The sequence below is a fragment of the Kalmanozyma brasiliensis genome (genome assembly GCF_000497045.1).
Source record: "Kalmanozyma brasiliensis GHG001 unplaced genomic scaffold PSEUBRA_SCAF6, whole genome shotgun sequence".
Lineage (NCBI taxonomy): Eukaryota > Fungi > Basidiomycota > Ustilaginomycetes > Ustilaginales > Kalmanozyma > Kalmanozyma brasiliensis.
Window position 1 is genome coordinate 396,335 of NW_015961989.1, and position 21,917 is coordinate 418,251.

The 21,917-nt window shown below is 58.1% G+C and overlaps 10 protein-coding genes across 10 annotated transcripts; 5 read left to right on the top strand and 5 right to left on the bottom strand.

Moving 5' to 3' along the window:
* Positions 1 to 184: 184 nt before the first annotated feature.
* On the bottom strand, positions 185 to 1,693 carry PSEUBRA_005510 (K Homology domain, type 2; the record flags this gene model as incomplete). The annotated part of the gene is made up of 2 exons (XM_016438957.1): positions 185 to 904; positions 1,661 to 1,693. The coding sequence occupies 2 exons, from the start codon at positions 1,691 to 1,693 to the stop codon at positions 185 to 187; spliced, it is 753 nt and encodes a 250-aa protein (XP_016290233.1).
* A 604-nt stretch (positions 1,694 to 2,297) lies between these two features.
* On the top strand, positions 2,298 to 3,320 carry PSEUBRA_005511 (MEMO1 family; the record flags this gene model as incomplete). Its single annotated transcript, XM_016438939.1, has 1 exon — positions 2,298 to 3,320. The coding sequence occupies one exon, from the start codon at positions 2,298 to 2,300 to the stop codon at positions 3,318 to 3,320; it is 1,023 nt and encodes a 340-aa protein (XP_016290234.1).
* A 189-nt stretch (positions 3,321 to 3,509) lies between these two features.
* PSEUBRA_005512 (SWIB/MDM2 domain protein) lies at positions 3,510 to 6,167 on the bottom strand (the record flags this gene model as incomplete). Its single annotated transcript, XM_016438961.2, has 1 exon — positions 3,510 to 6,167. One exon carries the CDS (start codon positions 6,165 to 6,167, stop codon positions 3,510 to 3,512), a length of 2,658 nt encoding a protein of 885 aa, XP_016290235.2.
* A 1,357-nt stretch (positions 6,168 to 7,524) lies between these two features.
* On the top strand, positions 7,525 to 8,229 carry PSEUBRA_005513 (Acyl-CoA-binding protein, ACBP; the record flags this gene model as incomplete). The annotated part of the gene is made up of 5 exons (XM_016438947.1): positions 7,525 to 7,631; positions 7,737 to 7,789; positions 7,871 to 7,965; positions 8,066 to 8,084; positions 8,180 to 8,229. 5 exons carry the CDS (start codon positions 7,525 to 7,527, stop codon positions 8,227 to 8,229), a joined length of 324 nt encoding a protein of 107 aa, XP_016290236.1.
* Positions 8,230 to 8,675: 446 nt separating this feature from the next.
* On the bottom strand, positions 8,676 to 10,615 carry PSEUBRA_005514 (Armadillo-like helical; the record flags this gene model as incomplete). The annotated part of the gene is made up of 2 exons (XM_016438954.1): positions 8,676 to 10,130; positions 10,301 to 10,615. 2 exons carry the CDS (start codon positions 10,613 to 10,615, stop codon positions 8,676 to 8,678), a joined length of 1,770 nt encoding a protein of 589 aa, XP_016290237.1.
* An 800-nt stretch (positions 10,616 to 11,415) lies between these two features.
* PSEUBRA_005515 (Histone acetyltransferases subunit 3) lies at positions 11,416 to 14,109 on the bottom strand (the record flags this gene model as incomplete). The annotated part of the gene is made up of 1 exon (XM_016438948.1): positions 11,416 to 14,109. The coding sequence occupies one exon, from the start codon at positions 14,107 to 14,109 to the stop codon at positions 11,416 to 11,418; it is 2,694 nt and encodes an 897-aa protein (XP_016290238.1).
* A 1,355-nt stretch (positions 14,110 to 15,464) lies between these two features.
* On the top strand, positions 15,465 to 17,240 carry PSEUBRA_005516 (Oxysterol-binding protein; the record flags this gene model as incomplete). Its single annotated transcript, XM_016438937.1, has 1 exon — positions 15,465 to 17,240. The coding sequence occupies one exon, from the start codon at positions 15,465 to 15,467 to the stop codon at positions 17,238 to 17,240; it is 1,776 nt and encodes a 591-aa protein (XP_016290239.1).
* Positions 17,241 to 17,364: 124 nt separating this feature from the next.
* PSEUBRA_005517 (Gtr1/RagA G protein) lies at positions 17,365 to 19,026 on the bottom strand (the record flags this gene model as incomplete). Its single annotated transcript, XM_016438949.1, has 1 exon — positions 17,365 to 19,026. One exon carries the CDS (start codon positions 19,024 to 19,026, stop codon positions 17,365 to 17,367), a length of 1,662 nt encoding a protein of 553 aa, XP_016290240.1.
* Positions 19,027 to 19,460: 434 nt separating this feature from the next.
* PSEUBRA_005518 (uncharacterized protein) lies at positions 19,461 to 20,981 on the top strand (the record flags this gene model as incomplete). The annotated part of the gene is made up of 1 exon (XM_059465552.1): positions 19,461 to 20,981. One exon carries the CDS (start codon positions 19,461 to 19,463, stop codon positions 20,979 to 20,981), a length of 1,521 nt encoding a protein of 506 aa, XP_059321649.1.
* Positions 20,982 to 21,372: 391 nt separating this feature from the next.
* PSEUBRA_005519 (uncharacterized protein) lies at positions 21,373 to 21,774 on the top strand (the record flags this gene model as incomplete). Its single annotated transcript, XM_059465553.1, has 1 exon — positions 21,373 to 21,774. The coding sequence occupies one exon, from the start codon at positions 21,373 to 21,375 to the stop codon at positions 21,772 to 21,774; it is 402 nt and encodes a 133-aa protein (XP_059321650.1).
* Between the last annotated feature and the right edge of the window lie 143 nt (positions 21,775 to 21,917).

Sequence of the window (21,917 nt, forward strand, 5' to 3'; positions counted from 1 at the left end):
AGGTGTAGTACATGGTGTAGAATGCAAAAGACAATGCAACATACGACGACGTCGCTGAAAAGAGGCGCAGTCGAGATGGACTCAACATGCGAATGAAACTAGAAAGGGGGAATGCAGGGAAGCTGGGGGTGAGAGTGAGGGCGAGAGATGCAAAAGGGGGGATGATCGCAACCGACCCGAGCGCTTAGGCCTGGACGTCGGCAGCGGGGGCAGCCTGAGCCTGAGCGGGGGCGGCAACCTCGGCGGGGGCGTTTCGCGACTCGGAAACGGGGGCGAGGATGGGGGCCTCCTCCTTGGGCTCGAGGATGGTGACCGCGTCGGGCAGAGGGAAGGGCTTGCCGGCGCGTCCCTCGGGGTCCCAGCCCTGCATGATCTTGACCTTGATGCCGAGAACACCCTGCTTCATGAGAACGTGACGAACAGCCTCGTCGACAAAGTCCTTGACGGGCTGACCGGAGTGGATCATGAAACCGTCGGTGAACTTCATCGACTTGGCACGGGCAGCACGCAGCTTGCCCGAGATGACGACCTCGCAACCCTTGGCGCCGGACTCCATGACGAAACGCAGGACACCGTAGGCGGCACGGCGGACGGCAAGACCACCAAGCAGCTTGTAGCGGAGCGACTCGCACTGGGCGACGGCGTGGAGACCGCGGTTCTGCACCTTCTCGGCGTAGAGCTCGAGCGAGTTGTCGGGGAACTTGAATCGCTTCTGGACGAGAGCGGTGAGCTCGCGGATGCGGCGACCCTTGTCACCGAGAACCTCCTGGGTGTGGGTGGCACGGATGATGATCTCGGTGCGGGCGTGGGTGACACGGACCTCACAGCCAGAGTATCCCTCCTCGGAGAGCTCACGAGTGAAGAACTCGTTGAGCTCGGCGGCGAAGACACCGTCAGCGACAAACTGTGGGCGAGGGAAAGGAAGGGAGGGTCAGATGCTGTTGCGTTCGAACTTGCGATGTCGGAAAGGTCTCTCTGTTCTGCCCCGTTGCGTGGCTCTGCGGTGTAGGCCTCGCTGATCCGCTGGATGCTGAAGGTTGTCGTGTTGTTGCGCTGGCAAGGCTACGACACGCAAGCAATCGTGTCGAAACCGTCTGTGTGCTGAGTTTCGATCGTCGATGGCGACGCGCAACGTCGAAGCGATGTGTTCTGCCTTCCGCCTCCTCGCATGGTCCTGTATCTTCAAGCCTATGCTGAACGTTCCCATCAATCGCCGATGTGTGTCCCATAAGCCACCAACCGAAAAACCAAGCCGAACCTGAGCTGCCAATCATCTGCACATCGAATGTCAAGTCGCAGGCAAGAGCGTTGTAGGAGGGCGGCACGCTTCCAAGACTTCGATGCGAAAATGAGCTGTCTCCCACCAAATCGAAGTGCTGGAGCGTTGTCGAAGGTCCAATGCGATGCATCTGATGCTGATCAAGATCCTGCGTGTCATGTGTCCGTGCTCTCCATCTCCCTGGCCTGGGCTTTCTTTTCCATCGACATGCCACCCAGAACTATCTTTGCTATGCTGACAAACCGGCATATTCTGCTGCTGATCGACGCATCGTATATTGCATGCGTGCTGCCGTTGATGTTGGTGCAAGCTGATCCCACAACGCAGAGCGCACAACAGGTCTGTGCGGACAGAGAGAGCTTCGTGTTGTCGATGTCTTACCTTTCTCTTCTTGGAAATCTGAGCGGAAGCCATCTTGATGATATGTAGTTGGTGGTTGGAGAGAGATAGCGACGACGACCTCGAATTGTTGAACCCCGCAGGCTTGCACTCAGACTCGCTCTGCGCCTCCAGGATCTGCAGCCCTCGTTCGCTGGTTGGCTGCTTGGTTGACCTCTGATGCGAAGAATTCAGCACTCACTGCGCTGTACAACCCAAGAAATTCCCAACGCCTGCTGGTCGCTTTGCGCGCAAGGGTGTGAACGAGTGGCAGCTCTCGCTCGCTAGAAGCGATTTTGCAAGACTTCGGCCGAAGTCAAAATTGGCTTCACGTGGTTGATGATCAAGATCTGGGCGCCCATCTAAGCCCGATCATGTGTGACATCTTGTTATCGAGGGTCTAACATCTTACTCTTTAACTCGCACAAGCCACCGCGAGCCAGATAAGCTGCAGGGTCCAAGGCGGCAAGCGTGCTGCTGCTGAGTCTAGGTTAACAGCTCTGCTCTCGAATCACCTGCTCTCCTCTCTGATCACCTCCTCTCCTCTCGACGAGAGCTCAACCAGCCTTCCTCAACGGAACGCTGCTCGGGCATCATTCCCAGCCATCGACTATCCGCGTCACATCATCTTGGCCCCAGCATGGCGCCGTCAAGAAAAGCCTCGCATGCAGGCAGCTGGTACTCCTCCTCGCCTTCGCAGCTGCGCACGCAACTCACATCCTGGCTCTCCGCAGTACCCACTACGCTCCCCTCTCCACTCTCTGTCTGCCAACCTTCCCCTTCCTCGTCTCCTCTCACGCTACCGATCCCGGGCAGTCGAGCGATCATCGCCCCGCACGCGGGCTACTCCTACTCCGGTCCCGCCGCCGCCTACGCCTACTCGACCATCGACACCTCCACCATTTCGACGGTCTTCATCCTCGGACCATCGCACCACGTCTATCTGGACGGATGCGCGCTCACTGCCTGTCACTCCTACGAGACGCCGCTCGGCCATCTGCCCGTCGATCGTGCGCTCACCGCCGAGCTCGCCGCCACCGGCAAATTTTCCACAATGACCCAGCAGGAAGACGAAGATGAACACTCGCTCGAGCTTCACCTGCCCTACATCCGACATGTTTTTCCATCGCATATCAAGATCGTTCCTATCCTGGTTGGCGCAATCAACACGGCGAAGGAACAAGAGTACGGCAAGGTGTTGGCGAAGTATCTGGCGGATGAAAAATGCTTCTTTGTGGTCTCGAGCGATTTTTGTCATTGGGGTAGCCGGTTTAGGTATACACTCTACAGGCCGATTTCGGGCCCGCCGATCAGCCTGACAAGTAGAAATGCGAGGGAGGCGACGCAGGGAAAGGAGATCCATCAGAGCATCCGCGAGCTCGATGAGGCCGGCATCCTGGCTATCACCCACCCGTCGTGCCCCGCCGGCGAGAAGACGGCAGAACAGGCACGGGTCGAATTTGCCGCCTATCTTAGGGAGACCAAGAACACCGTCTGTGGAAGGCACCCCATCGGCGTACTGCTTGCTGCCCTCGCGGAACTCGAAAGAGCAGGAACGGCGACAGAGTGCAGGTTCACCCGCTACGAGCAGTCGAGTGCCTGTCTCAGCGTCGCCGATTCCAGTGTTAGCTATGCTAGTGCCTTCGTTCGCGTTCGCGAGTAAGACGCACTTGGGGTAGGAGCGGTGTGGTAGTGTTGTCGTTAAGTTTCTTGCATGCATTGTCTCCCGTCGTCTCCCTCGCATTCTCATCTCGTCCTCAATGAACAATCACATCTCAAGGTCAAACAGCTGCTGCTGCCGCACAAAACGCTTGACCAGTAAAACATGACATTCGCCTGACATTCGCGCTCCTCACATGGACTGACCCTGTTGTGCCGCCTGGTTCTGCAGCTCCTGCAGCTTCTCGGCCAATCTCTGTGCCTCATTGACAATGACGGCCTCGTCGACCCAGGTGCCCTTGAACGTCTCTGCTCTCCTCATCTCCTCCGCAGTAAAGCTGGCCACGCTGCCCGCAGCTCCCGGGGTGGTACTGTTGCCGAGAATCGCATCCAGATCCCGCGCCTGGCTAGCGATCCACGTTGTCAGCTGACCCTGTGGATCCTTGGCAAAGCTCGCCAGGAAGTCCCTCGCGCTCGCTCTGTTCCGAATGGTCGCTGCAGCTTGGGCAATCTTATCGTCCAACTCGCCGATCTCCTTGGCCGTCGCATCGTTCGCCCCATCAAACTGCGCAAGCACGTTGTGCTGCTTCTGTCGAATCGCCAGATCCTCTAGGTCGAGCTCGATATCGTACGCCGTCGAATGCTTGTACTCCGCCTTGTCGGTGCGGATCCAGTACTCGAGCACGATAGGTTGCGCAGGGTGCAGGTGGCGATTGACAACTTCGGGCATGTGGTGAAAGTTGATGGTTTCCGTGTTGAAGAGCGAGCGCAGCGCCGAGTCGCACTTGACCTTTTTGCGATCTGTTTCGTCGAGTAGCTTCTTCTCTTTGACGTACGACCAGAGGGCCGAGATCACGCCGGCGCGCGATTCTTCCCGGATGTCGAGCAGGGATGCGAGTTCGGGAGAGAGCGAGTAGCGTTCCGGGGTGTAGGCGGGATAGAGGACGATCTTGACTTTGGTCGGCACGTTGCCCTTGCGCTTGATCTCAAAACCGTCCAACGCGGGTTCGGCACTGGCGACCAGCGGCGCCTCCATACCCTGAGTGCCGCCGAGACCGCCTGCACCACCGCCAGCTTGCATGCCGCTAGCCGGTGCCACGGAAGACACGGGACGGTGCCACTCAACGATGTTGCTGCCGTCGGGATAGAGGCTCGCGTCGCGCATCAGCTCGACAACGCAAGTTTTGATCAGGTTGCTGAACTTTTGTGCGCCGGTGCGATTAATGCTCGCCTGCGCAGAGAGCGCAGTATTGGCTCGAGACTTGAACGAGGGCTCCAAGAGTCGGCCCTCGATACGAAGCGTCCACGACGGCACAGCATCTTCCTCCTTGCCGTCAGCCCCTTCTGTCGCGCCTTCCGCCTTGACATCACTAGCTTCTCCCGCGTCGGCACTCGTGCTGGCATCCTTGCCCTTCTGCTTTTCTGCGAGCTGGAAGGGCTGGTTGGAGCACGTGTTGCTGAGGAAGATGCGCAAGGTGCGCTTGATCTTGGGCGGTCGCGACAGGCCATCGGTAAGCTCGGCGCGTTTCCTCGCTACGGTCCAGTCGAGGTTCTTCTCCATGCGCTGAAGGTCCGAGTAGAAAGCCGATTCGGGCACTTGACGCTTCAAGGAAGGTGGCAGGCTACGATCGGTTGGGCGGCCGCGCTTCAAGCCGCGGAAGCCTTGCCCCACCAGAACGTCCTGCGCATTCTTTCGTCGGAGCGTGTGAGCTTGTTGCTGTGCTTGTGCCTGCGCTTGCGCCTGTGCTTGTGCTTGCGCCATTTGCATTTGCATCTGCATCTGCATTTGATGCTGGGCTTGTGCCTGCGCCTGCGCTTGCGCTTGGTTCATCTGAGCTTGGGCTTGAGGGTCCATCCTGAACTGGGCGTTCGGGTTCGAACTCCGTGGTGGGTAGGGGTGGTAGGCGAATGCGTGTCTCAGCTGCGGGTGCTCAGAGTTGACACCACGATAAGATGCGCTGGATGCTACGGGATGTAGTGGATAGGACGGCGACGAGACCTGGCGCTGCGGAGACAAGTGCGTCTGTTGCGCAGGTACAAATGCCTTTGGATGAGCGATGGGTCCTACTCGCGGCTGTGCAGGTGCGAGGAAGGCTTGCTGTGCGTGAAGATAGGCCTGATGATGCTGCTGTACGATCTCGGGCGGAACGTACTGAGGAGGAGGAGAATAGACAACGGCCGGTGTAGAGCCTCGCGGCCAGGATGGTGGTCTTGCAGCGGTCAGTTGCTGGGAATGAGGCACAATCAAGCCTGGCGAAACAGCTGCCGAGAACTGTGCCGGAACGGGTGTCCGCTGATGAGGTAGCTGTGGTTGACTGTTGGCAAGAGGCGAGCTCAAGTATGGCGCGTGAGTGTACGCAGGAAGAGCGTGAGCTGAGGCTAGACAATCGGGAAAGGCGGTGCTTTGATCGAGGGCAGCAGAGCCGGCAGATCGAGAGCGAGAGAGGGCCCTTGCCTTTTTGGGTGCAGGTGAGGCCTTGGGAGCTGTGTCAACAGATGTGCTGGCACGTTGTGAAGCTGAGGAGGATCTCGTGGCACGGCGTCGAGCCGGAGCGCGCTTCTTGGGACTAGTTTGCGGTGAAGCAGGAGGATGCGGCGAAGATACCGAAGGGATCGACGAGGTTGCAGGCGAAAGGGAAGACGATACTTCGCGTCCGCTTTGCTCGACTGGCTGCTGCTGCTGTCGGGATGTTGGTGGTGGGGAAAGAGGTGAATCTGGCTGGTGTGAAGGCTCTAGCGCGACAGCGGAAGGAGTGTGAGCCGAGGCGGAAGTGGATGCGGGTTCGACAAGATGGTGTGATGGTTGAGGCGAAGGTTGAGAATGGAGATCACGAGCATGTTGGTCGGACATGGCCATCCAAGGTTGGCCAAGCTTCGCGCCTGATCCCACGCCAAAGAAAATCGCAAGATGTGAGATCGCTTCGACCACGTTTCGCGCTTTCTTGCCTCGCGTCTCTCTTATCGCTTAGGCCAATGCGCGATGAGTGTCGATGAAACAGCGCTCAGATGTCGTCCCGAGCTGTAGACAGCACAGCGGCTTCGTATGTAGAGCCGGAACTGCAGATGACTGAAGGTCCTGTTGGTTCGCTGCTTTTTGTCTCAAGCAAAACGGATGCCGCCAAAAGGATTCAGAGAGCTACAGGCTCAGCGAGAGTCCCGCCAACTTTCGGTGCGTAGGCCTGAGGCTGTACCGACACTGGTCGAAAGCCACCTTGCTTCCATCGACCTTGAGCTCAAGACAGCCTTACTCCTGCTGCGTAGCTTTCGAGCAAGATCGCGTGAGGAAAGTTCTCACGGGAGGAGGAGCGGGCAAGGACCAATTCTGCCAGATCGGGCGAGGCGCTCTGGCGGGAGGCTCTCAGTCTCAGGGACTTCAAGAGGATATGCGGATCGGGGAAAGCGGTCCCAACGTCGACGAAGACCAAAGCCGGCGGGAGGTGGCCTTGTGGATCGACCGGAGGAACCTCGAATCGGGTGAGCAGCTGCAGCGGTGAGCGTACAGGGGGCGTGCCAGCTGACGGAGGACAGCTTCTGGGCGTGTACGCGGGTATGCTGGGCCAAGTAGATGTCTGAGTGGGCGGGGCTCGGCAGGCGATGAGGTGAATGAGTGAGCGAGTGGACAGAGGCCGAAGCGAGCTGTCGGCCAACGCACCCGCATTTCAAGGGCCGCTCAGCCAATCGCCAGCCAGTCGCGTCTCCGCGATTGAGGTGATCGATTGTAATTCGTGCGAGTGAGCCTCGCAATTGACGATCTCACATCGCGACTCCATTATCCCTCTCTCTGATCTCCTCTGCCCTGCACGACTCGTCGTCCAGCGAGTTTTGAGCGTTACTTGGAGCGTAGAGCCTCGCTGTAGCTTAAAGGTAGTCCAGACGATCGCAAACATGAAGGCGAGCTCGGTAGCAACGCTGCAGCTCGCAGTCCGACGGCATATGCTGCGCTGCATTTTCGACGAGCTAAAATTGGACGGCTTCGAGAGCCGGATCGACAACACAGCTCGGTGCGGAGGAAAAGTGTTGGGTTGGCAAGCGAGCAGGTGAGGTCATTTCCCTGGTTGGGCGTGCGTGAAAAGCATGCCGTTGCGCACAGTCCATAACCCCCCGCCTTTGGCTAGCCCACATCAGCGTCCTCGCCATCCACCTCTCTCACCTTTACCTTCACCAGGAACTTACATCCGAACAACAACACCTCGAAGTTCACACGCAACATGTCTGCCGAAGCCAAGTTCAACAAGGCCGTCGAGATCGTCGGCTCGCTCCCCAAGGACGGCCCCGTCCAGCCTACCCAGGATGACCAGCTCAAGTTCTACGGTCTGTGAGTAGCCACAGGCCGGCAAGAAGCCTCAACCTCGCTGTGTAAGAGCTATTGGTGGACTGACGTTTATGTTCTCTGTCTTCGATCGGCATTTGTGATGAACAGCTTCAAGCAGGCCAACAACGGTGACTGCGACACCAAGAAGCCCGGCATGTTCGGTAGGTTGCCCCTCTCTCGAAAGCGAGCGACTCGTGAGCATCGGTACTGACTCTTCGTCCCTCCTCTCGTGCTGCTACCAGACCTGACCGGCAAGTACAAGTGGGAAGCCTGGAACAAGAACAAGGGCATGTCCAAGGAGGAGGCCCAGCAGGCTTACGTCGACGCTTTCCTTGCTGTACGTACCAACCCCTCAACCTTTTTAGATGACCACAATCATGAGACGACACTGACCTTGACCATGCTGCCGCTTTGCGTTTGATCCTTGTCGCCAACAGATCCTCAAGAAGCACGAGGGTAAGTTGTGCCCAAGCAGGACCGGCCCTTACACACGCACACAAAGGCAAACTTTACTCACACTTCCTGTTATCCGTTTCCTTCTACAATCACAGACGAGGGACCCGAGGCCGCCGAGTGGATCAAGAAGATCGAGGAGGCCTAAACGCCGACTTTCTCCGAATCGTCATGGCTCAAGAGCTCTGCTTCTCTCAAGTTGCTCCATGGTCGAATCCTCAATTGGCTTTAGATACCATAGCCCACTGTGTAGCTCCGAGACGCATGGTGTGACCATCGCGTGAAGTAGAGCTGTGCCGTGAGTACGTGTGTGCGGCTGTCGGTGTGATGCGAAGAGCAATGCCGTTAGTGAGCTCAATTGGTGTTCTGTACGTCATTCCTTGTGCGGGGGAAACGAACGCGGAAAATGCAACCAAAAAAGGTGGCTCAGAAAACAAGTTGAGCCAACGCTCATCACCCGAGCCACAACTTTCACATCAAAACACACGACGATGGGCCAAGGTGATCACAGTTCAGATTGCAACAGAGAGCACCGACGGAGGCCAAGACTGATGTATGACGGAACGACTTTTCTTTTTCGCTTGTTTTCCTTCTTCACGCCTGCTGACTCGCCGCGTCGAGCGCCTTCTGCGCAAAGAAGCGCACATCCGCATCCGAGTCCTCCTTCAACTTGTCGAGTGCGGGCGAGATCTTGGTCTTGATCACCTCCTTACCCTCGGGCGTCTTGACCAGCACGCTCGACAGCACCTCGAACGCCTTGGCCACATTGAAGCGGATGTTGGGGATCGGGTCGCTCACCATGGGCAGCACGGTTTCGAGCACGTCGCCCGTAATGGCGGGCGTGTCGAGCGACGGCGCCATCGTCGTGATCGCAAAGATGGTCGTCATGCGGTACAGGTAGTTCGGGTGCGTGCCCATTTGGAGCACCTTGGGAATGATCGTCTGCCTCGCCCACTCGACACCAAAGACATCCGTCAGCTTCTTGAGGTTGACCGTGGCCGCTTCGCGGATGCTGAACACCGTGTCACCCAGCCACGACATGCACAGGTTGCTGAGCTGCTCGTCGAAGAACTGCACACCAAGCTGGTTGGCCAGCAAGGGGATGTACTCGATGATCGCCTGTCGTACGCGCCACTGCTTGTCCTCGGCCAGCTCGACGATGGCAGGAAGCAGCGACTGCGAAAGCAGGTCGATGCCAATCACCTCGTTGACCTGCTCCAACTTCGAGATGATGTTGAGACGCACGTCTGGGAACTCGTCCTTGAGCAGTTGCAGGAACAATGGCAGCAGGTGCTCAATGGTGGCCTCCTTGCCGAGCAAAGGTGCCAACCCAGAGATCTGCATGCCCAGCGCGGCGCGAACGTGCTGAGAGTTGTCACCGGCAAGATCGCGCACGCACGGCATCAGACGCGCCAAGATGATGTCCTGGTCGACAAGCTTGGCAAAGCCAGGGATCTGACCGGCACCTGCTGTTCGCACCTCGGCCTCGTTGTCCTTGAGCAGGTGGACAAAAGCCATGACGAGCTCGTCTCGCACCACATCCTCACCCACCGCCGAGGCCAACTTGACAAAATGGTCGGCGACCATGTAACGTACCCTCCAGCTCTTGTCCTGGACGGCGCTGCGGATCGAAGGGAGAAGGTAGTTCTTGGACTCGTCGTGGCTGAGCGATTCTGCAATGGCGATGAGGTCCTGAACGGTCAGCAAACGGACCGAGTCCTGGTCGTCCGAGGACAGTTTTCGGTAGAGGGGAATGATGTCGGAGACGACCAGCTCCTTGGAGAGGTTCTTTGCGAAAGGACCGAGATCGCGTGCGGCGGCTCGTCGGACCATGGGGGTATCGTCGTTGCAGAGGGCGGTGAACATCTTGCGCAGCTCGTCCTGGGTCGCTGGCTTGGCTTTCGGGTAGACTGCGGAGAAGAGGGAAGTGGAGCTGGTTCGCGATGTGAACCAGTCGCCTCCCGAGAGTCGCTTCAGCAGTGGAATGTACTGCTCTTCGATCTGAGATTCGGAGAGGACTTCGGCGATCTTGACAATCGATTCCGCTGCCTATGGAGGTGCAAGGGTCGTAGAGCGAGACAGTGATCAAGACGAGAACAGATGTGTACCGAGTCAGGCGATAGGTTGCACGAGCGAGATGAAAGTCAGGAGAGGGTGGTCAGATCACTGTTTGAACGACAGAGACAGCCTGACCTCAAGGCCGGGATTGGTCTGCTTACCTTTTCACGAACAACACTCTCTTCGACAGCAGCAAGGTTCTCGAGAGGACCAAGCAAGAGGTGCGCATATGATGGACCGCCAAGGTACTCTACGAAACCGGAACCAAGCTCTTGTGCCAGAGCGAGCAGGACTTCATCTTCGTCATCGAGCGAGTCCTGCAAGAAGGGAATGAGCTCGTCACGGGCGCGCTCTGGGCCGAGTGCAAGTGCAATGGTGGAGATGCGGTGGATGGCGTTGAGTCGAAGGGTGACATCGTCCGACTTGAGCTCATCGATCAAGATGGCGATGGGGAATAGCTGCTCGTCGGCCTCCATTGTTGCGATGTATGTGCTGGATGCGTTTGTGCTAGGGAGAAGATCGGCGTGGTATGGCTGCTTGAGCCTCTATGTTTCTGGTTTGCGTCACGTCTGGAGCGGGTTCGGTGGGGTTACTTGGAGCTAGGAGATGACCGAAATGTTGTGTCGAAATCGATGATCGAAGAGGAGGCAAGTCTCGTTCCTCAAGCTGCAGTAGGAGTTGTGCGTACAAGAGTCGATGCTGCTGCCGATGAAGATCGTTTCGAGGTGCCGATGCCAACAAAGACGAGAGGTGCGAGTATCGATAGAAGACGGTATGGAAAGGTGGTGGAGAAGAAAGTGGAAGAATAGGACAACACGACGATTGACGCGATGGTCCAGCCGCGCTTGCTTTGCAGAAGGCACACAACAAAGCAAGACTTGCGCCTTTCTCGCCCTTGTCAGCCTGTGCCAGCCACTCACCCTCACACAGCCAGCGCCCGTGCGTAAGGCCATTTTAAATACAATTTGCTGGCCCGATTTCAACTTTGCCTTATCATTGCTTGGTCCTTGTATTCTTCTTGCTACTCTTCCTTGCTTCATTTTGGCTCGACTCGTGTGGAAATGGCCAAATCTCAGACTTGACGCGAGCGACTTTGACAGGCGTCAGAGGCAAAGCTCTCTCCCGCCATGCGTTCACCTTCTCATACCATCTGGGTTCTGTGATGGCGACAACGCAGAGTCTATCAGCATTCAGCTGCTACCAGGGTATCGATTACAGGCAGAATGGACTCGCGCAGTGCAGAATACAACGTGCAAGAGTGACACAGAGCGATACGTTACTCGACCTTCTCCAGATGCAAGTCAGCATAGACGCTCTCGGTGGGTGTCTGCCAGGCATGTCTGGCCTCGTCGAAAAGCGGCTTGAAGGCAAACTGAAGCTTCTCGCGTCGGTCCATGGCATTGACCACATTCTCCGGTAGCTGAGGTCGCACAGGTCCGTTGTAGGGTGCGCCTCCAGGTTGAGGCGTGCCACTTGCAGACTGAACACCGTTGGCGCCTTGCGAGAGATGCGAGTCGTCGTGGTAGGTATGACCGCCCTTCTTGCGCTTGCTCAGACTGGCCTTGATCTGACGCAGACGCTTGGTCCACCCCAGCTCGATCTCCTTTTCGACCGAGTTGAGGCAGTTGAGGTAGTCCTGGTAGGCCATTCGATCCTTGGCGATGCCAAACAGTCGATCCTTGCGCATCTCGTTGACCTTTTGCTGACGCGCCAGCTCGCGCTGCACCATCCTCAGCGTGGTCGAGATCTCGTCGTCGGCTCGTGTCGACCAATCCAGGCTCTCGTCAGCGCCGAGCACTTCGAGCGCCTTGAGCTCCTTGGCGATCCTCTCTTCGAACGTCGCCATGTCCTGGTCTTGCATGACACCCTCAAAGTCCATGTCGGGTTCGCCCTCCGCATCATCGTCGTCGCCGTCCTCTTCGTCGGGTCGAGCGTGCCCGTTGAGATTGACAAGAATCGAGGGCGGAAGCGCGGATCTGGACTCCGCTCCGAAGCCGGTTGCAGACGTATTGGGATCGTCGTTGTCTGCGTCGTTGTTCGAGGGCAGCAGGGAAGCGACCAGCCGTTCCGCCAACGGTCCGCTGCGAGCATCCACGACCGTAGGCGATTCCAAGCCCAAATGCTGATCCGACATCTGCTGAACCCTAAAGGGCGGAGGAGGAGGAATCTCGAGCTCCTCGCGTGCAGCGTGATCTTGCGTCTTGTCGTCTGCGGTGCTGTTCCTAGCTGCTGCCAGGGCGGTCACATCGAGCGGGAGTCCCATTCCAGCACCCAGGCTGACGGACGGCGAGCGCGAAATGGCAGTGAGGGGAAGGCCGTACGCATCGACGGCTCCACTGGCGATCAATGCTTCTTCCTCCTCCCAGATCTCCTTGTAGTGACGGCCGAGCGGTGGCATGTGGAACGGCTCGTGGTCGTCCGACTTGCTCGAGAGCCACGCCAGGTCGTCCTCGGTCAGCGTCTTGAAGAAGGCGTCCGCATAGTTGTAGAACGTGTTGATCGGTGTCTGCTGCAAGTCTCGGCCTCCTCTTCTGCCGGCAGTAGCCTCCTTGACCATGCTTTGGCCTGGGCCAAGACCAATTGGCGTGCCTGGTCCGACACTCTCGCGCTCGAGCAAACGATCGCGTTCGCGCTCCTTCTCCTTCCAGTCCTTGTCTGCAAAGTTCTCGTTCACCTCGCCAGGCTTGGTTGGGTAGCCTCGTGGTTTGCGTGACCTTTCCAAGCTTGGCATAAAGGTAGCTGGCGTGCGAGCCGGCAGCTCCCAGCCTGGCGCGGGCTGAAAGATGATCGGAGGAGCGACGGGCAAGGCTGAGTGAGGAAGAGGCGTCGAAGGCAACGGAGAGGGCGATGGCAAAACGCTGTTGCGCCTCGTTGAGACTTGTGTCGAGTCGGATGCCTTCCTTGGCAAGCCCGGGGCGTTGTGAGATGATGCGGTTCCGGCATTGGCCTTGAGACGCATTCCGATGGCGGGGATCTTGGGTGTGCCAGCACCGCCGGACGACGTGCCGACATCGGATCCGCCACGGGAAGCGATGGCACCTGCAGCTGTTACGGCAGCAGCTGCTGAGCGCGCTGCAACGCTGGAAGCCGACGCGCTACCAACGTGCTTCGATGTGGCAGAGCCTCTTGCCGAGCCTGCTGCACCGAGCAGAGCACCAGCCTCGAATTCTGAGCCGGACTCGTCCTCGTTCGAGTCGGCGTCAGCATCCCTGCGCTTGCGCTTCTTGTTCTTTGCGTATGTCCGCCCCGGTCGACTTGGCATCGAATCTTCGTCCAGATCCCACTCGGGATCGGTCGACGCTACACTCTCGTCATCTCCGCCCACATCCAGGCTGTGGCCCCTCGCTGCTTTGCTCCGAGGATTTGCTTTGCCGGCTGCGCCTCCGAGCTTGTGCGGAGACCTCGCCTCCGAGTATAGGAAGGAGCTGGCCGGGGCGCTGTCATTATCTCTCTCTCGCTTGATCTTGATCTTGTTCGTAGCTCCAGCGGCTGCGGTTCCGTTCAGATTGGAGCCCGAGGCGGAGGGAGCGGGAGAGGCCAAGGAACGCTCGCGAGTCTTGGTGTTCTTGGAAGCGGACGAGGAAGCAGATGGTGTTGACTTCCGGGCCGAGTCCGAGTAGAGACTCTGAGCGGCACTCGCGAGACCAGCGAGACCAGGCGGGCTGAAGAGGTCATTGGGTGCTGAGAAGAAGATGGGCTTGACTGGGTCGGCGGATCGAGATTCGAGGCGAGAAAGGCGTGCAGCTGATTCGGCTTTGATCCTGCTGAGGTGTTTCGCTAATGCCGAGAGCTCGTCGAGCGACGGTATTGGTTCGTTGGGCGAGATGTTGGAGAGCTGTGCGGGCAGGAACTGGCGATAGAATGGTGCGTTGCTGCCGGTGCGAGATGCCGCTTGGATGCTACTGCTCGAGGAGGTGCCCGCATCGCGATTCGCTCTTGAGAGCGCCGTGCTCGAATCTTTGCCTCCCATGTTGATCGGACCCGAAGACGACCAGTCTGTCTATGCGAGGCTTCCACGGCTACTAACTCCAAAGCGTGTGTTGGTCCTTCCGTCGGTCCGAAACGAGGGCGATGGGAGCGTTACAGTACGAGACGTTGCGAATGATTGAAGGAGCACTCTGATGCTGATAAAGCGACGGCGTGATCGTGTGACTTGGGCCCACTCGCGTCAAGAACCAGGGTCCAGTCGGGCGTCTGCAGATGGCACGCTTTGGAAGCGGTTCGAGCAAGATGCGGAATGAAGCCCGGCTGTTGAGAATTGGCGCAACAGTACCGCTGCAGATGAAATGCAGAGACCTGATACCGTCGACGCCCAGCCGAGATGATCCTGGCGAAGTGTTGGTGGTGGAGATCTTCGAAGGTAAATACAAACACTCAACCGAGTCGCGTCGACGTTCTTACCGATTCCCAACGGACCAACAGCCAATTCCGACTTCCAGGCTAGGAACTCAGTCGGCCGATTTGGAAAACGAAAATATCAAGTCTAACAAACTGGCAAAAACGCCTTTTGCTAATTCGACAGTGACACTCAGTTAGCTCGGCACGTTCCCATCGTTGGCTGATGTTGAGCAAAGGGGGCTGCGACGGAACGTGCAGGACGGCAGGGGAATCTGAGAGATGCAGAGCTGCAGCGCGGGGCAGGAGCGAGCGTGCATGTTTCATTCCCAATTGTTTCTTGTCAGACTGTTCAGCTGTCGAGCTGGCAAAGGAGTTGAGCCGGTAACTTGCCGATAACATGACGCTCTCAGGCGCTCAATTCGTGCCTCTCCTGCAGGTTGTCTCCGCTCCCACGCGCAGTGCATCTCTCCACTTTTCTCGGCCTGCCAATCTCGGGTCCATGAGCTGAGCAGGAGGAGGAGGAGGATTGGAATATTTTCCCTTGAGCAGACGGCAGCGCATTTACAGACACACGGGTCAATGCAGCAAAGCTCGCTCAGCTGATGGACCTGCGACTTGCGAGAAGGTGGACGGACCACAACGTCATTATTTATTCGAGGTCTCCAACAAAAGTCACAACAGCACAGCGCAGTCTCGAGAGCAAACAAACCCAACGCTGTCCACTGAAACTGTGCCTCATATCCAATTCACTCCTGCACGCACCTAACCTTGCATTGACCTTCATCATCATCTCGACCAACGTTGTGATCACCTCAGTGTTATACCCTTTCTCTCGGCACGTTTCTCAAGACCATCTCTTCGACAGATCACATAGTCTCCAGGAAGAATCTCGTCCGTCTCGACACTATCTAGCTCTTGCATCCCTCGAGCGCGCATATCGCCTGGCTCTATCTTAGCAACGGTCCATCCCAAAGCTCGCTCGCCAGCATGTCGTCCAACACAGATGCGCCCGTGGTCACCGGCGACAAGGACGCCTCGGCAGACGAGATCGCCGCTGCCCCCGAGGCCGTCCAGATGACTGACGAGGAGGAGATGGGTGCTGCCTCCGACAAGGACCAAAGCGACTCTGGCAAACTCAAGACCCTCATGGGTATCCTCAAGCGCATGGTCGGTGTCAAGGACATTGCCGCCATCCGTCTCTCGCTTCCCGCTAATCTCCTCGAACCTGTCCCCAACCTGGAATACTGGAACTATCTCGACCGTGGTGACTTTTTCACCCTTGTCGCTGACCTTGACGATCCACTCGATCGTATGCTCGCCGTGCTCCGCTTCACCTTCACTAAAGAACTCAAGTACGTCAAAGGCAAGATCTGCAAGCCATACAACTCGATTCTTGGAGAACACTTCCGCTGCCACTGGGACTTCGACCCTGTCAAGTTCGGCGACTCGCACGTCCTCCCCGTACAGACGATTGCCACCGACAGTCCCGAGCCGTTGCCGCTCATCTCTACACAGGCTCGCACACCCACCTTGTCTGCCAAGAAAAGCAGCGCTCCCCCCTCTCCTATGGTGCAGCCGCAGGACAAGGCCTCGCGGCCTGCCTCGATCAAGGGCGACAGCTCTGAGAGCTCCTCCAACAATCCGGCCTCTGCCGCCAAGAAGGGCCTCTCCAAGCTGCTCGGTCGCAAGAAGAGCACCAAAGATGCAAAAGAATCCTTCGAGACGCAACCTTCCACCGCTGCGTCATCCACCGCCGCGGACCACGACGACGACGCTACCGCCACCTCGTCCGTTTCCGGCGCCAACACACAGCCGGCTGGCAAGCGACGACTCGTCTTCCTCACCGAGCAGGTGAGCCATCATCCACCCGTTTCGTCCTTCTTCTGCGAAGCCAGGGATGCGGGTGTGCAGCTATGCGGCGTCGATCAGCTCGGCGCCAAGTTCACGGGTACCAACGTCAAAGTCTTCCCTGGCGAGCAAAACAAGGGCATCTTCCTGAGTCTCACCGACAAGGCCAAGTGCGGTGCCGTGGGCGAGGAGTACCAGATCACGCACCCGACTGCATCGATCAACGGTCTCCTCCGCGGTAGTCTGTGGGTGGCCATCTGCGATTCGCTCTACGTCACATGTCGTGGGGGCAAGCGGGACGACGACGGCACGCGATTGCGTGCGATCGTCGAGTACAAGGACGAGAGCTGGATCTCCAAGGCCAAGTACGCACTCGAGGGTGCCATCTACTCGTACGGCCCCAACGACGATCCGGAGGAATACACGACGGTGAAGCAGATCCCCTCCGACCGGGTCGTTGCGACGTTCGAAGGGTGCTGGAAGGGCAAGATTACGTACAAGCGGAAGGGGGAGAAGGAATCGCGTCTGCTGCTCAACGTCAACGATGTTGATCCGATTGCGAAGGCGGTGCGACCGCTGGGAGCGCAGGACGAGATGGAGAGCCGTAGGATTTGGGAGCCCGTCACCAACGCCATCTTGGGCAAGAAGTTCAGCGAGGCTACCAAGGCCAAACAGGAGATCGAGCAGAAACAGCGCAATGTCGCGGCGGAACGCAAGAGGAAGGGCGAAGATTTCGTACCGAGGTTCTTCGACGCGGACATTTCGGATGGACGACCCAAGCTCACGGAGGAAGGACGTAAAGCGGTGGATGGAGAGTACGAGCTGGCGGGATACGATGCGTCGGCAAAGGAGAGCGATCCAGTCGCAACCGAGGATGACGATGAGGACGAGTTCCAGGACGCCCCACAGGCTTGATCGCTCGATTCCACCCACGGTAGACTCTAGACTGTCCCCCCCTTCCTTCACGTTCGACACCCGGCCTGACGTGCTCCTTTTCACGCAATATCACACACTCGAGGATTTGATCATGGAGGTTCCATTAGGTGCTCGTCTGCGCCAAACCGTACAACCCCTGCACGGCCCTTCTGAAGAACGTGATGTTGTAATCGATCAGTCCCGCTTGTCGCGCATGCACGTCGGAAGGCATGAGCGAAATCAATGCCAGCCGCGGTGTGATTTGGTAGAAGCACAGCGTGCGGTCTGGCTGCAGTCGGGTCACTGAGCTGGCCCACCTTGGTGCTGCAGAGGATGCTTTTGTCGGGGTGGCCGAAGCAGGTGAATCTGTGCTCTTTGCTGACTCTTTCGACATCCTGCCCAGCAAGAAGCGGCGGGCAGACGAGGGCGAGGTGGAGAGCTGGAAAGCTGACCCTGCCGGCGTGGACGGTGTTGCCGATCCTCCTGGTTGCTGCGATGACGCCAATGGGTCCTGAACGCCGGCATAGAGACCAGCGAACTTCGCCAGGAAGCCGGCGTAGTCGAAGACGAGGTCGAACGATGCTGCGTCAAACGGCGCCGAGTCGGATCCGATGTATGTGCGAGTCGGCAGGTCGAACAGGAAAGCATTCTCGAATCGACAGGTGGAGCAGATCGAGTCGCAGACCTGTTCCATCGACTCGGCGAGCGTGAGGTTGCGTCGAAGCGTCGGTACTGCTGGTCGAGTCGGCTTGCCGTTTTCACCTGCCGCGGAGGAGCTCGCATCGCCGGCCCCGGCGCCGTTCGACGCCGCCTGCACAGGTTCGGCATCCAGAGGCTCCTCCGGCTTGCACTTCTGTGCCAAACTCTGCTGCAGCTTGCTTATCGCCACAAAGACGCTCGTGTCGTAGATCGACGTGGCGTGGCAATGCAGTCTCACCGCCTGATCCAAGTTGATCAGTCCTGGCTCTGGTGCAACGTCCGACCGGTACCCACCTCCGCCCGAAAAGCTCGAGAACTCTGAAGCGCTTGCATCGTATCCACCTCCACCCGAGCTCGAAGTGCCTCCCGCTGCAGCCGGCGAACGTGAAAACATATCCTTGCTCTTGCTCCGACTGCGGTCCTTCTTTGCACCCTTGCTCTCCTTGACTGGCAGCGGTTCCGCATACGACCACGGCTGAGCGACGAAGCTCGGACTGCTGTCCACCAGATCGTCCAGCACCTTGCCCTGGATGGTGGACAGCGTATCTTGACGATAGTCGTCCGAGTAGCCATCGATCTTGTGAACGAACACGTGGAACTCGATGGTCTGGTTCTCGGCGAAGGCAGAAAGGATGATGGACTGCAGCTTGGAGAGTGCCTCGTAGTGGTCGTCCTGCGAGTCGATGACGAAGACTACTGCGGATACGTCGGTCCACGCGAGAAGCTCGGGTGCTGCTCCTGCTGCAATTAAGCCTGCGGCTGATCCAGATGCTATCGCTCCGTTGTGTGTTTGTGCGACAGGAGCGTTTCGAGCTGGGACAGGCGGCGGAGGACCAGCACGAGCGCCGGCTGCCGTGCTTAGAGGGATACCCTTCTCCAGGCGAACATCGCCAAGAAGCACTCGACTCGGCGTATCGATGATGCGTATTGGGAGGAAGCTGTCGGAATGGATGAAGCTTGGCTTGGTGGTGGACTCGAGAAAGACGGTGTCGTCGGGATGGACTTCGTTGTAGACGACGTTGAGGATGGAACTCTTGCCGGACCTGCGCAGGCCGATGACGGGCACCTGCAAGCGTTTTGTCTCCATCCTGAACGGAACCAGCAGATATCGCCGATGTGTGCCTGATGATGATGTAGTCAGTGGTGGAGAAAGGTGGTGACCAAACGCATACAAGCGTGGGTCCAAGCCCCCGTCGTCGTTATCTTACCCCGAGTTCCGTACCTGTGTTACTCCACACCTGCAGTCTCGTATACGACCCTAAATTTTGAGTTTTCTTCTTGCACCCTCTTCTCTGACCCAAACATCATCTTCGACTACCCGATCGACCGGAACAACCCGCAGCCACCGTCGGACACCGCAGAGCACCGCCGAAACCGCGTGTCCTCGGCCTCGCATTTCTCGCTGCTTCAAGAATCTCCGTCGAGCCCAAACGTGTTCTCGTCGCGACTACATCAATTCCCATGCTCAGCGAAACCATTAACCCCCAGAGGTAGCCGTTCGACAGTCGAAGGAGGGTCAAGATGCCGCCCAAGAAGGCCGCTGTGGATAACAGCGCAACCATTCGCTCGGCCTCTCGTAAGAAGCAACGGCCTCAGCCCTCCGACCGAGCAGGCGCTAGCCCATTTGGTTCTTCGTCCGGCGGTAGCTCTCTCGCTTCGTCACTATCATCTCTTTTCTCGCCACACCCACACGGCAAAGATGCTGCGTTGGCATCACTGTTGGCTTCCAGCTCCAAGCCTGCGGTCAAACTGGGTCAGGCGTCTGGATTAGCTGCCTTCGGGTCGTTCTCGGGTGCGCCCTCTGGCCCGCCAACCACCTCGGCGCCGAGGATTCTGGATGACAGGCAGAAGGAGAAGCGCAAAGATGTGTCAGACAAGCCGGGTCCGTCAAAACCTGCCGTTGCTGCTGAAGGCCAGGGGGTCACACAGAAGCCTTCAGCCTCTGTCAGCCGAGACGAGGAAGTTGAGGTTTCTGCCCCCAAGGACCGTGTGCAGAAAGCATCGACTTCGGCATTTGCTTCTGCAGTATCAACATCCGTCCCCAGCGTTCCAGCAGGCAGACGACCAGTCTTTCGACCCGTCCTCGCCAGCTCCACGGCAGTCACTTGGCCCGAGATGCCCGTCGCGGGGTCGAAGACGGTCCTTCACACACTCATCGAGATTCTTGGTCATCCAGATGTTCAGGTCACACTTCACAGAGACTTGGGAAGGAGGTCACGTCTCCGCTCCTCTAAGACCACGGACGTGAATGAGAATACGAAGATGGACGTCGACGGCGAAGAGGGTCCGTCATTGAAACCTGCACCTCCGCAAGTGCTCGCAGGGATCAACAGCATCACACGCGCTATCGAACACGACATTGCTGCAGACCTAGCTAAGCTACACAGCCGGGACACTGACGTCAAGCAGAAAGGCAAGGCATCACAAGAGGCTACGGCGCGGCCAAGGGTCAAGGTTGTCTTTGTATGCCGTCATGACGTACCACAACCTTCGCTGATCGCGCACCTGCCGATGCTGATTACAGCGAGGAATGCGGTCTCGCAAGCCCTCACTACTCCAACTGAGGTCGAGAAAGACTCGTCTGGAGTATTCCTCTTCGCCCTGCCGTCCGGCTCCGAGTCTCTCCTGGCGAAGGCGCTCAACCTGCGCCGAGCATCCGTAGTGGCACTCACAACGGCGTTTGTCTGTGATCGCCTCACGCAGCTCCTGGAAGCAATCGAACGGGAGACTGGATCCCTCTGCCATCTGCGCGCAAGCTGGCTCGAAACAGCCATCCGCTCCGCCACACAATCGGCCTCCAACCCACTACCCTTGTCACTGAGACAACAGCCAACCTCGGTCAAGCTGTTGCGCACCACACAACCGCTGGATCTCAACAAGTGCAAGGCGGAGAAGAAGACAAAGAGAAAGGAGCGGTCGGCGAGATGGAAGCAGAAGAAGTGTCGGTTGCAGCAGAGAGTCAAACGGCTAAGCGCGGAAATGAAGGCGGCGCAGCGGAAGGAGAGGTCGAAGAAGGCTGCGCGTTCCGCAGATGTTTCATAGCTTCACGTCGCAAGCAGATTGGAGTCTCTGTGCGCTGTGTGCTGCCCGTCGAGTCTGTGGGTGTCCGCTTGCGCAGCGGCATTGGATGCCGAGACCTCAGAATGAACGCGCTGCGCAGGAGCGTCGCTTGCTCGACACGCATTGAGTGTCGCTTTGACGACGGTCCCACCGTCTTCAGCTGCTGCGCAACTCAGAACAGTTCAAAGCTCTTCGTGATCCGCTCTGCTCAGCTTGTCCGCCTTCTCAGGCCCCCTCGACTACACTTTGTCGCCTGACTCACAGACACACACACATTCACACGCACACTCACACACCTTCAACCCGGCTACCGGTCACAGCACCTCCAAATTATTCGTCACCGTTCTCGCACCCGCACCTCTCGCTCCGCGACATGGTCGAGCTGAGCTTCTTGGAGCACATGATCGTGGGGCGGTACCCGCAGCCCTCCTGGGCGAGATGCTTCATCAACGCCTTGGCGCACAACAAGGTCTTTCTCCACGACGCCTCTCGGCGCCATATCCCGTTCATCATGCTGCAGGCGATCGGTGACTTCGCGCGGTCCAACGAACGCACGCTAGAAGGTCTGCGGGCTTATGTCGACCGTGCCAACCAAGACATGGACGCTTTTCCGGGCATCACCATCGAAATAGTACTGGTTTTGCCTACAGACAAGTACTGCCGCGTGGCATTCTTGGCCTTCAGACCGAGATACAACGTCCCGCTCCCCGAGGATGGGGAGGACGAAAGAGCCGAGAAGTGCCTCGCCCGGTTCGAGGCTGAAGTGTTTGTCTAGAATCACACGCTAATCCGCGGCGTGGGGTGCAGTTCACCGATCATTCTTCTCTGTCGCAATCTCTATAGTATGCAATGCAGTCACAATTGATTCGTGTGCATTGCCGGCAGTGACATCGTGAGCTCAATCCTGAAGCCGTGAGT